Genomic DNA, 13744 nt, shown 5'->3' on the forward strand with positions numbered 1-13744 from the left:
TTTTATATAGTAGGAAAATCTATGCTACTGAAGTTCTTCCTCTCTCACCACTAACTGGACCTGCCACTCACCATGATGGACCACACCCTTTAGGCCATGGATTATGGGGTCAACGGCAGGATTGTCCCTTCCTCCCACCTAAGGAAGATAAAACACAGATATGTATTAATTGTGAAAAACAAATACTGAAAACACAAGCTTTGTAGATTATACATTTAGTAAATGTTTACAAAAAAACAGTACAGTGTGAAGGTCTACAACATGAAATTCTACTTCTGTTTCATAAATCCATGAAGGACAGCAACAGTATAACATTATTCAGTTTTACGGATTTATTTTTTGCTAAATGTTACTGTTCCTGCAGTGATGCACTTCTCGCCAATTTTACCACAATGATGAACTCCATTACAGTATGGATTTTCATTTATTTATTTTATTCAGCCTATGGCAGCTGGAATAGGCTCTCTCCCCACAACCCCAAATTGGATACACAGTTTGGGGTTGTGGGGAGAGGGTTAGGGTTAGGGTAACCCTCTATTGGCCTATTGGCCTTCAGAGATGAGACTTAATAATAAAACTCTAATTCCAGCTGTCCTCCTTTCTTTTTTTCTTGTCCTAAATGAGTCTGTCTGTCATAGTCTGCCTGTGTCTTTATGGTAGCTTTTAATTCTCTTTATCTCCTTTCCCATACATACAGCCTGTTTCTCTCACCAGTTGTTTATGCACAGTTTCCAAGGTCTGGTGTGGTAGAACCCAGCCTCTATTGATCCTGTGCTTGGAGCTTGTTCCTATTACCATGATTAGTGCTTCTAATCATGGCAGAATGGTCCATCTTTGTCCAGTCATCAGTAGGAATTATCAATACCAGCCACTTCTTCTATCTGCCAGCGGTACATGCCATACATGGCTCTGTCCATACATGATGGTTCCTTTCCTTTGTTTCTATACAGAACTGCTTATAGGAAAATAGGAATAGTAGTGGTACAATAGCTATATCAAGCGATATAGTTTACGTCTTCCATATTTCCAACCATATCCATAATCACATACTGTGTGTGCTACCATTGTATATAGTGTATTATACTGTGTGTGCTACCATTGTATATAGTGTATTATACTGTGTGTGCTACCATTGTATATAGTGTATTATCTTACTTTTTTCATTGATTGTACTTATTTGTATTTTTTTTTGTATTTCCTTCTGATATCTGTACCTGAGCTGAGGTGACGCAAAAATTTCCCCGTCATGGGATCAATAAAGTCTTATCTTATCTTATCTTATCTTATGGAGGCACCAGCATCACCCACAGGTGTCACATAAGAGGTTGCTCTCTCCAATCCCTCAATCCAAACTGTCCCTAATGCTCAGTGACTACACTTTCTCTTTACAAATGCACAACTTTTCTTATTGGGTTTCAGTTTGTCCATGAGAGATAAATTAAAACTAATGTATCATCATCTTGATTGTGACCTTTATACAAAAACATGTTAAAGATGTTTTACATGACCTGCTTCATAAAACACCAGCAGAACTCATCCCCCCTAATTACACTAATACATGTTTTTTTCCATTAACCTATACAACTTCAATATGTGTGCTGCCCATGAAAAGAAGCGGCAAATGTTTAATTGTAAGGCAATGTGAGACAGGCTCAAACTTACTCAAAAAACATAAATTGTGTAGTTATTTCAAATAGCTGAAAAGGTTAAGAACTGAAACTGCAATAAACAACTGGTGAGAGAAACAGGCTGTATGTATGGGAAAGGAGATAAAGAGAATTAAAAGCTACCATAAAGACACAGAGAGACTATGACAGACAGACCCATTTAGGACAAGAAAAAAAGAAAGGAGGACAGTGGGAATTAGAGTTTTATTATTAAGTCTCATCTCTGAAGGCCAATAGGCTCGTCCCCTGAAATCCTCAGCCACAGTGCCTTACATCACAATGTCCTACTCTCAATTTCTCTTCCAATCCACTTCTCCCTTTGTACCTCTTGCTCTCTCTCTCTCTCTCTCTCTCCTCATTCATCCCCAAGGCTTCATCTACCTCTTTTTCTCTAGGGACAGACTGATGCAGTGACAAATTAGAGGAAAAAAAAGAAACCATAGTAGAATGTGACATGTCCTCATATTTTTTCCCTCTAAAACATCTCTCTCTTTCTACAGTGATTCCTCTCACAGTAATCCATCGAAGTTGGTCTATTTTGAAAGTTGGTGACCTTCACAGAACAAACATTTGAGTGGCTTATGGGACATGTTCATGCTGGCACAGATATGCTTCTGTTTTACATATTGTTCTAGCACTAAAGCACTTAAACACTTAAACATTGATATCGATTTAATGAGTTTAAGTCTAATGTAAACAAAGGAATTATAGAACTTAAACATATGAACATATGGAACTTAAATTATAAAATTAGAATGAAAATTGTAAAATCACTGTGTCAACAAGTAAATCACATTTTAAATTTCAAGTTGCTCTAAGACTAATATCAGCTGATAAAATGCACTTTTTAAAAATGTTTAAAGTTGTTTATAGTTTCAATGAAGAACAATTTTAGCAGCTTGACTTCACGCATTATATTTTGCACTGAATCTGGATGGCTACTCAGATAATTGTTGATTTTGGTGAACTAACTTTCAAGAATTTAGCAGGATAACTAATTCTTGTGACTCACCACTGCGGCTCATGGTTTTTACCTGTAGTGCTTTTTTTCTAATCAAATTTTGTCCCTTCGCGAAATTGCTACCTTGGTGGAAGGGTTTGTGTATCCCAGAAATTCCAGGGGCTATGTTGTCTGGGGGCTTTTGCCCCCTCGTAGGGTCTCCCATGGCAAATTGGTCCTGGGTGAGAGACCAGACAAAGAGCGATTCAGAAAACCCCTACGAGAAGACCATTGAGGGAACAGTTCACTCTGCCTGGGATAGGGTTACCGGGGCCCCGCCCTGGAGCCAGGCCCAGGAAGGTTGCTCAAGGGCGAGGGTCTGCTGGCCGGGCCTTAGTCGATGGGGCCCGGCTGGGCACAGACCGAAAAAGGCACATGGGCCCATCTTCCTGCAGGCCCACAACCCGCAGGAGGCACCGCAGGGGTCGGGTGCATTGTGAGCCAGGCGGCGGCCAGAAGCGAAGGTCCTCAGCTACCAAGACTGGCAACTGGGACATGGAATGTCACCTCTCTGGTGGGGAAGGCGACAGAGTTGAGTTCCCTGTGCCTCCGGGTCAGGGAATGGGTCCTGACCATGCTGATCGTCGTCTGTGCTTATGTGCAGAGTGCCTATTCAGAGTACCTAGCCTTCTTGGAGTCCCTGAGTGGAGTACTGGAGGGTGGTCCATCTGGGGACTCTGCTGTCCTACTGTGAGATTTCAATGCTCACGTGGGCAACGACAGTGAGACCTAGAGGGGCATGATTGGGAGGAACGGCCTCCCAGATCTGAACCCAAGTGGTGTTTTGTTATTGGACTTCTGTACAAAACATAGTTTGTCCATAATGAACACCATGTTCAAACACAAGAGTGTCCATAAGTGCACCTGGCACCAGGACACTCTAGGGCGCACGTCGATGATCGATTTTGAAATCGTATCACCAGACCTAAGGCCATATGTTCTGGACACTCGAGTAAAGAGAGGGGCCAAGCTATCAACTGATTAACACCTAGTGGTGTGTTGGATCAGGTGGAGGGGGAGGACAGACCTGGCGCACCTAAACATACAGTGAGGGTGTGCTGGGAATACCTGAGGTATGCCCCGGTCCGCGACATCTTCAACGCACACCTCTGGCAGAGCATCAACAGTATTCCAAGAGAGACTGGGGACATTTAGTCTGAATGGACCATGTTGAGCGGTTGTTGCCTGTCATGGTGGTAACCCCTGAACCAAATGGTGGACAACAGAGGTGAAGGGAGCCACCAAGCTGAAAAAGGAGTCCTATTGGGCGTGGTTGGCCCATGGGACTTCGGAGGCAGCTGATAAGTACTGACAGGCCAAGTGGAACACAGCGAGGGCAGTTGCTGAAGCAAAAACTCGGGTGTGCGAGGAGTTCGGAGAGGCCATGAAAAAAGACTTTTGCACTCCCACGTCTTCCGTGGAGGAAGTAGAGTCTAGGGACAAAGGGCATGAGGCAGTATTTCTGAAGGCTCTGGATGTTGTAGGGCTGTCTTGGTTGACATGCCTCTACAATGTTGCGTGGAGATCAGAGGCAGTACTCCTCGATTGGCAGACTGGGGTGGTGGTTCCATCTTTATGAAAGGGGACTACAGGGTGTGTTCCAACTACAGGGGAATCACACTCCTCAGCCTCCCTGGGAAGGTCTACGCCAGGGTGCTGGAGAGGAGAGTCCGTCTGTTAGTCAAACCTCAGATACAGGAGGAACAATTCGGTTTTCGTCCTGGTTGTGGAACAATGGATCAGCTCTTCATCCCCCGAAGGGTGGCTGGCCTCTCCCTTAGAAATAGAGTGAGAAGTTCAGCCATCCGGGAGGGGCTCAGAGTAGAGCCGCTGCTCCTTCACATTGAAAGGAGCCAGTTGAGGTGGTTATGGCATCTGACAAGGATGCCTCCTGGGCACCTCCTGGGTGAGGTGTCCCACTGGGAGGAGATCCCGGGGCAGACCCAAGACACGCTGGAGAGATTATATTTCTCGGCTGGCCTGGGAATGCCTTGGTGTTCCACCGGACAAGCTGGAGGAGGTGGCTGGGGAGAGGAAGATCTAGACTTCTCTACTTGGGCTGTTGCCCCCGTGACCTGGCCCTGGAAAAGCTGAAGAAGATGGAATTTTTTCCTTTTTGATTATCAAGTCTGTTATGTTGGACAGTACTACAAACCTTTTAACATGCCTCTCCCTCAAACTATTATAAAGCTGTAACAGTAGTGGGGCTAATGTTTCATCAAAAATTGTACAATGTGCTACACTGTGGTTCGGCTCTCTTCCGAGGGTAGTCCTCTACCTCCTGGTAATACCTTTTCTGCCCACCCTCCTCCCCACTTCCTCATACATCACTCACACACATAGGGCCTTGAAGGGTGGGTCGTGGATCATTCATGATAACCCCCCCCTTTTTTAATTGCACCCTAGTCATTACGGTTCACAACATATGACCACACACATAGTGCGTTACCCAGAGGCTGGTGGGTGGAGCTGTTGCAGTGGCCCCATTGGCCCATTCGCTGTTTGTGATAGTTTATCCACCACCTAGGAATCACCAGTCAAAACACTGCATCCTTTGGTGTATTTATTAAAACCTGTTAAGCCCCCAGGGGCTTTTGAAGCTTCCTGCTTGAAAATAACATTCCCAAAATGAATGGAGTATTTCCCTGCAATTACAAACTCTCTGTAAACAATCTTAGAATAGAATAGAATATGCCTTTTATTGTCACTACACACATGTACAATGAAATACAGAGCATCTCCTGCTCAGTGCAGACATGTGGGAAAAGAAAAGGAGGTGAGATGCGCAGTTCTGCAGCACTATATACATATGAACAGTTTTCAAAAATATAAAATGTACAATTATACAAAAAAATCGGGGAAAAAATAATGTTATATATTTACAGTGTGGGTTATTCCACGTACATGAAGTATTGCACAGTGTCGATGGTGATGATGGTATAGTCTGTGTATAGAGGGAAGTCCTTGGACTGGGGGGTGGAACTGTGTGGCTTTTGGGAGGAAGCTATTCTTGAGTCTGTGGGTCTTTGTGCTGATGCACCTGTAGCGCCTCGCTGAGGGAAGCAGGTTGAACAAATTAAAACCAGGGTGGGAACTGTCCTCGATAATGACGTTTATTGCTTTCCTGAGACAGTGGGACGAATAAATGTCCATCAGGGAGGGGAGAGGGCAGCCGATGATCTTCTGTGCTGCTTTGACCACTCTCTAAAGTCTCACTCTATCTGACTTAGTGTAGCTGCTGTACCATACTGTGATGCAGTATGTCAGCAGGCTCTCTATGGACGGGCGGTATAAGATCAGCAGCAGGTTGGAGTTCAGTTTGTACTTCCTGAGGACCCTCAGGAAGTTCAGCCGCTGTTGGGCCTTCTGATGACCACTGTGATGTTGTCTGTCCAGGAGATGAGGAGTCCAAGAAAACGCAAGGTGTGGACCCTCTCCACACGCTCCCCGTTGATGTATAGGGGGGCTAGACAGTCCTGTGCCTCCTGAAGTCGACAACGACCTCTTTGGTTTTCTTAGTGTTCAGCGCCAGGTTGTTCTCTAACACCATGCCGCCAACTTCAGGACTTCCTCTCTGTAGGCTGCCTCGTCTCCCTTTGAGATGAGTCCGACTACTGTGGTGTCATCAGCAAACTAGATGTGGGTCGAACTGCAGTCGTGGGTGTAGAGAGAATACAGGGGGGAGCTCAGCAAACAGCCCTGTGGGGAGCCGGTGCTCAGTGTGCAAGTGGAGGAGAGATGAGGGCCGAGTCTTACAGTCTTCAACCTCTCACTAGATCAGTGAAAAATTACAGCACTTAAATAAATATGTACATTAAGTCAACTTTTGGCACACTTTGGAAACCATATGTGAGTTGAAATTTTTTAGGTATTGAACAGCAGAAATTCTTTGACTTCATTTAAATGCCTAAAAATGCTTGTTTTTTGTTTTTTTTTTTAAATATTTTTGAAGAACTACCCACAAACTCACATCCAGCAGGCCCATTCTGTCATGCACCATATTGGTTTCTTCTTCTAAATTTTATTGGCGGTTGGCAAACAACTGAATGGTGCATTACCACTACCAACTGGTATGGAGTGTGGACTGAAGCTCCACTAAAAAAAACACCCCAAAAAACATATTGGTTTAAATGGACTGGCGCAATAAAACCTGATGGGCTGTAACTTCGACTTCTTTTGGCTGGTTTACATGATTGACACCTCTTCTTAATCGTTTGAGCCAATAGAATCATGGTAACAATGCCACATTCACGTCCGTCCCACCCATCAGAAGTTGCAAGGCAAAAACTCCATGTGACCCTAAATTTATGACACACGTCATAATCCAGTCATGTGTCTGTAACTGGACTGAAAATGGGGATTGTTAATGGAAGTCGCGTTGTATTAAGGCCACCATTATCAGTAGTTGGAGAACAATGGAAGAAAATGGTGTGGTAAGCAAACTTCTGTCTTAGGGCATTTCATTTCATTTATTTCACACTTGGTTCAACAGTTTTGTTCTTTCATACACACAAACCATGCTTTCTCTCAGTATAACACTGCAACCATGCATGAAAAGGAGCAGGAAGAAGAAACTATAAGTGGGCACCATAAACCAAGGAACAAACTAACATTCATCTCCAGGTCCTAATTCAGACCAAACAACAAATTTACAATCAGAAATATACCACTTCAAATAATAAAAAGGAGGGGAAAAAAGTATAAAATAAAATAAGGCAAGAGAAAGTGGGAGAGAAAAAAAAAACATCCTTCTTCAATTAACTCCAATTTCGTTCATATTCTTCATATTGAATTATCGTTTTAGACATGTAACACTTTTTAAAACAATATAAATTTGTACAATTCTTTAGATTATAATGAAGAGAGTTCCACAGTCGTATACCCCTAACCGTTGGACTCATTAATCTTTGTGTAGCCCTAGCTAGCTTATGCTTAAAATAAAATTTCCTTCTGCTGTCTTCTCCCCCCAAGCACATTAAAAATAAACTTTGTAACTTGAAAGGCAAAGAATTATTTTTAGCCTTAAACATAATTAATAGTGTCCTTAGTTTCACTATTATTCGTTTTTGTCAGATTCAAAGATAAGTTATTTTCATCAAACCATTTATTTAATATTAACATCTCAGAAACCATGATTTCAACCCAATCTTTCAAATTCTCTCCTGAGCAATAAAAATTTGTATCATCTGCAAATAAAATAAAATTTAACCTTTCTGATATGTCATAGATATCATTGATATATAAATTAAAAAGTTTAGGTCCCAAAATAGAACCCTGAAGAACGCCACATACAATCTTCAATCTTTCAGAGGTGTTACCGAAATAATGTACATATTGCGACCTGTTTTCTAAATAACTCCTAAGCTAATTCAGTGCCACTCCTCTCACACCATAATTATACAATTTAGAAATAGAAATAGGATGTTGTAACGTATCAAAAGCTTTTTTTAAATCAACGAATACCCCAATTAGTTGATTAGTTGTTGTTTTTTTTCCGATAAAACTATCAAGCCTTTGCGCAAAAAGTTTTTCAAGCACTTTTGAAAACAAAAGAGACACTGGCCTATAGTTATTAAAACTATGCTTATCTCCTGATTTATATAAGGGTATCATTTTTGCCACTTTCATTCGATCGGGAAATACTCCCGAGGAATAATTATACAATCTAATGTGTTTTAAATTATGACCATGTCTATACCATCACAGTCAGTAGATGCCTTATTTTTTAAGTTTTCTACAATTGCTACTATTTCTTTTATGACAATATCAGCTAAGAATATAGAATTAACCACTCTGCTTTGTCTTCTTCCTCATATTCTGGGTCATCATTTTTTCTAATTAGATTTGCTAAAGTAGGTACAACATTTACAAAAAAGGAATTAATTTCATTTTCCACTTCGATCTTGTCATCAACAACTTGATTATTCTTAATAAAATAAAGAGGCAGATCTGAGGGTGTGTTCTTGTTACCCAATACTTCTTTAAAAATATTCCAAATGCCCTTAATATTGTTTTTGTTTTCTTGAAAAAGTTTATTATAATAGTCTTTTCTTGGCTTTCCTCAATATTAATACCAACTTATTTTTATAAACTTTATATTTCATTTCCGCATTCTTAGTTCTGTATTTTATATAATCCCTATATAATTTATATTTCTTTTTACACGCATTTGCAAGACCCTTAGTTATCCAAGGTTTCAAATTCTTATTCTTTTTCTTATACTTAAATGGTACCAATGGACAATGTTTATCATACAAGGCCAAATAAGTATTTAAAAATGCTCCATATGCAACGTTGACCTCATTAACATAAACCTCCTTCCATTCCACTTCCATGTGATCTTTTCTAAACTTGTTAATTACCTCGTTATTTCTTACCCTTCCATGACTCTCGAAACCAACTTCTTCCTTTCTTTTCATATTTAAATCAAAAGTAAAAAAGACTGGTAGATGATCACTTATATCGTTTATGATGAGGCCACTCATAATGTTACTCTCCAAGCTATTAATAAAAATATGATCAATTAGTGTTTCTGAAAAATCCGCCATACTACTCAGCGTTATAATTAAAGGATAAAATCCTTTTCCAAATAATAATTCAAAAAAATCTGATGCAGTCTTGTCATTTGCCTCTTTGCAAAGATCAATATTGTAATCACCACACAAACATAAGGTTTTATTTCCCTTAACCTTACTCAGTAAGTCTTCTACTACCTCTGTAAATAGCTCAATCTGTGACCCCGGTTTCCTGTATATACACGTAACAATTATATTACTTCTTCTTTCTATGTCCAATTCCACTGTCACAGACTCCTTTAAGTCCTCAATAACCACAGACATATATTCAACTTGTTTACATTTCAAATCACTGTTAACAAAAAGTGTCACCCCTCCTGCCTTCTTCTTAGTTCTGTTTACAAAGTATAAATCGTACCCATCAATATAGAAATGACAACCCCTATTTTCATCTAACCATGTTTCAGATAAATCAATTATTTGGAACTTGCTTCTCAAAGTATACGAAAATCTTTAATCGAAGCAAAACTTCTATAAAGACTTCTGCAATTAAAATGAATTAGTGAAAAAGTATTAGCTATTTCAACATTATTCCTGAATTGCTCATCTGTATAATATTCACATGTGACATTAATTGTATTAAACACATTCCTTTCAGGGTCAATACCAGCTTCAAAATCATATGGTTTATGATCTGAGTCGTCGAGCATTATGCATAATTATTCTAGGAATATCTATTGGTCTCAAAAAAGAAAGAAAAAAGATCCTTAACAGTCGCACATTTATTTATCGACATATTTTAAAGTCCGTTATCTTATCTTCTTCCATGTCCAATTTACAACTTCCTCTTGTCCTTTTACACCCGAAGTAGCATCTGTTCTTGTAAAGGATGAACTAATTATTTTTAAGCTCATAACCATAATTGGTTGTAACCATCTGTCTCTTTTGGTAATGTTATCTCGTATAAATGTTCAATTTCTCAAGAACCTTAATCGTTATAACCTTGGCTTCTTCTGGTGTTCCATTACGTTTAATCATCACTTTACAGGTCCTGGTCTAGGTTGCTTGAATCTTTTTCTCCTTTTGTAATATACGAGCTTGTCTAGCAAGGAGCTTGTCCGCTTCCTCTCAATAGGCTGGACTGCCTCAGCAAGTCAACTTTGTGTTTTCGGTTTACGAATCTTACTACAATTGCTGGAGGAGCCTTAGTGTGCATTCTGGGAAGGGTATAGCATGCAGATATATTATTACTATGCAAGGGAAGTTTTTTATTGGAAAAGAATTCCACAACCTGCCGTTCCAACGACTGTAGCTCCTCCGTCGGGGGCTCGTCTTCACCTCTTTTTGTGCCGGTCCCAGACACAGTGACTCTCGCATAACTCCTGTGTTTGGTTTCCAGACCCGTAATAATCACATCCTCAAGTCGAGTCTGCTGTTCTAGATCGTCCACCCTCCTTTCCAAAAACTGGATTGTCTTGTCTTCCTCCTTAATCACGATTTTTAATTCTTTGATTTGGTCCATCATCGACATTAGTATTCCTTGTTGACTGATTCCTTGTTGACTGAAACTTTTTCAGTTTCAGTCGTCAGCGAGTTAAGCGAATGCTTAATCTCCTCCAAATCTTCTTCCACTTTCTTCATCTTTGCCATTTTGTCTCTTGTAAAAGTCAGTCTTTATTTATGTGTTTGCCCAAGCAAGATCTATAGCTGGAATTATGTGGAGTTTAACACCAAACATCACGGCAACATCACGGCAACACCACGATGACGCCAATCCGGCTGTGATTACGCCCGCCATTACGCCACTTCCTCATGTTGTTGTTACTCTGGAGGCATATTGTAATCACGCGTTTTTGTGGTCTTCTTTTGCGGCTGGTTCAGTGAATTTTGGTCAGAGTTTGGTGAAACTAGCAGTTTTGGAATCTGTGGAATCTCAACTTGCTAATGAGCTATTGTTTACCCAGTTACATGATGTCGAGTGACTTCAAGGCTCTGTTGTTTGTGTTTTGTGAACTTTTGTGCATTTAAGTAACTGCTCTTTTAATTTTCGCTTGTTTTCGCTGCATTTGGTCGTTGTAGAAATGGCTTATATGAGCTTTTAGCTAAGATTGTGAGGTTTCTGTAGAGACCGCAGATGTGGATATTTACATAAAACACTTAACGTCACAGAGGGTTAAACTGCTGTTCACCCCCTTGGCCCCCGGCACCGGGAGCTTTGAGCATGTACATAGATCTCTTCTGTTCAGGAAACCGCACACTGCAAGCAGATAGGTGCAGCCAACTTTTTTTGTATCTTACAGGTGCAGTAGTTAGCGATACATTGTGCATTTCTATTTGTTTCTATCCAGCCATTTCTACCCCCAGCCACCCCCCCCCCACACACACACCTTGTTCTATGTTCTATGCTTCCCTCAGTGTTACATCCTTCTTTGTTAATTCTTTTGTATTTAGTTCACTCTTGTGTTTGTGTTTTCCCTGTTAAGTTATCTCACTTCCAGTTTTAATTTAATTTAACGAGTTTTTCTTTCTTTTTCAAATCTTCTGTGATTAATTTCACCAGTGTCTCATTCTCCCTTTTGTGGTTTGCAGTTTTTTGTATTGACTCCCATGAACCAAATAAATGTTTTCAATTTAATAGAGTTTCACTTCAGCTTTGGTCTCTTGGGGACATGTTTCCCTTTTAAGAATTCCATATTGCTCTTTCAATAATGTGAACCTTTTTTAAGCAGGTTTATAAAGTGATCAGAAAAGTACTTCTTCAATTCACTTTTATTTATAATGATTGACAAATGATTCACTAAACATATTTGTGGTTTTCCTACTTAAGTTTTATATTGTATTTATATTGTATTATTTTGGGTGAATTCTGTCACCCAAATAGCATGTCAAAATGAAACAATAACTTTAAATATAAGATTGTGCTGAAAAGAATGATACCATGAAAACGTAAACAGCTTTTAAAGGTGAAATATAAAGGTAAAATCAAAAGTAGTCAAAAATTGTCAATTATACCCTCGAATTCAGAGAGTTAATAAAAACTCGTCTTCTGGTTTCACAGAAGAGGAGCCTGAAAGCTTGAAACTCCCATGTCACCTTGTTCTGGAGTTGTCACATTCATAAGCTTGGGTGTACAGGCTGACTGCCCACACGCCCAGCTGGGCGACAACTATACCCCATCAGCCTTCTGTGGTTCACAGGTAATAAACTACACTCAACAGAATAACAATTACAAAATGAAATGAATACAGACAAAATACTAAAACATATGTGAAAGATTTCATATTACACTGTTACAGTGGTGAAAAAGGAAGGTTCACAGGTACCTATGTAGTCCTATGAAAAATAAAGTACAACCCATTTGTCAAGAGCTTGTAGAACTACTTTTAGTAGCACTAACTTGGAGTAACTGTTTTCTGTATGACTTCATTAATGTCTCAAATCACTGAGGTGAAATGTTGTGCCACGTACACATACGCATGTACACTGACACAGACCTACACTCACCCCCCCACCCCCTCCAAACGCCTTCTATGTTGTGAGATGTGATGATTCATGTGCTATGTGCTGTGTTTTTTTTCTGTTCTTAAACTGATCTCCCTGTTGGAGCTCAGTCTTGGGGGAGTTCTTTTTTCTCCTCGTCTTTCCTCATGTTGTGCATTTTCCATTGTTTCGGTTTGGGTTGCTGCTCGTGTGGTCAACCAGCCAGTGCTACCTAGCCTGACCTGTCTCCCCAATGTGATGTTTGTGTATTGTATATACGGTTGGCAAGGTATCATCTATCTTAATTGCCCCTTGGGGATGAATAAAGTGTCTCTGACTCTGACGCTGAACAAGCAAAACTGGAATCCACCTCATCTTTCAATTAAGTAATGCAACCTTTTCCTACCTGAAAAAAAACAGCCATGGCTGCAATGATTCTCTTCTCTCTGAGTGCTGCACTGAGACTTTCAAAGTCATCTGAGTTATACATGTAGATCTGCATCTGTGGAAGAAGGAAAAACTGACATTAGTTTGTGAGACAGAAAACTAGTTAAACCATGTTAATTTATGGTGCTGTGGCTCAGGAGGCATAGCAGCGGTTTACATGTTGTAGGTCACAGGTGGTCTCCCTCACACGGTGAACACACCCTCCGGGAGACCGGAGGGTGTGTTCCAACTACAGGGGGATCACACTCCTCAGCCTCCCTGGGAAAGTCTATGCCAGGGTGCTGGAAAGGAGAGTTCGTCCGCTAGTCGGACCTCGGATACAGGAGGAACAATGCGGTTTTCGTCCTGGTCGCGGAACACTGGACCAGCTCTTTATCCTCTCAAGGATACTTGAGGGTGCATGGGAGTTTGCCCAACCAGTCTACATGTGTTTTGTGGACTTGGAGAAAGCATTCGACCGTGTCCCTCGGGGTGTCCTGTGGGAGGTGTTGCGGGAGTATGGGGTGTCTGGCCCATTGCTACGGGCCATTCGATCCCTATACAACCGTTGCAAGAGTTTGGTTCGCATTGCCGGCAATAAGTCGGACTCGTTCCCGGTGGGTGATGGGCTCCACCAGGGCTGCCCTTTGTCACCG

At 40.8% G+C, this 13744-nt stretch overlaps 1 protein-coding gene across 6 annotated transcripts in view; it reads right to left on the reverse strand.

Moving 5' to 3' along the window:
- LOC100709248 (receptor-type tyrosine-protein phosphatase gamma) overlaps positions 1 to 13744 on the reverse strand; it is a 403846-nt gene that overhangs the window by 147866 nt on the left and 242236 nt on the right. For 5 of the 6 annotated variants that reach the window (XM_025907531.1, XM_025907528.1, XM_019358538.2 and 2 more), the window contains 2 exons: positions 13069 to 13164; positions 72 to 138 (listed from right to left, as the gene is read on the reverse strand). In XM_025907531.1, coding sequence (XP_025763316.1) covers positions 72 to 138; positions 13069 to 13164 — 163 coding nt within the window. The remainder of the gene's footprint in view (positions 1 to 71; positions 139 to 13068; positions 13165 to 13744) is intronic. The other variant, XM_025907530.1, reaches the window with a different exon arrangement.

Source organism: Oreochromis niloticus, linkage group LG5, assembly GCF_001858045.2.
Source record: "Oreochromis niloticus isolate F11D_XX linkage group LG5, O_niloticus_UMD_NMBU, whole genome shotgun sequence".
NCBI lineage: Eukaryota > Metazoa > Chordata > Actinopteri > Cichliformes > Cichlidae > Oreochromis > Oreochromis niloticus.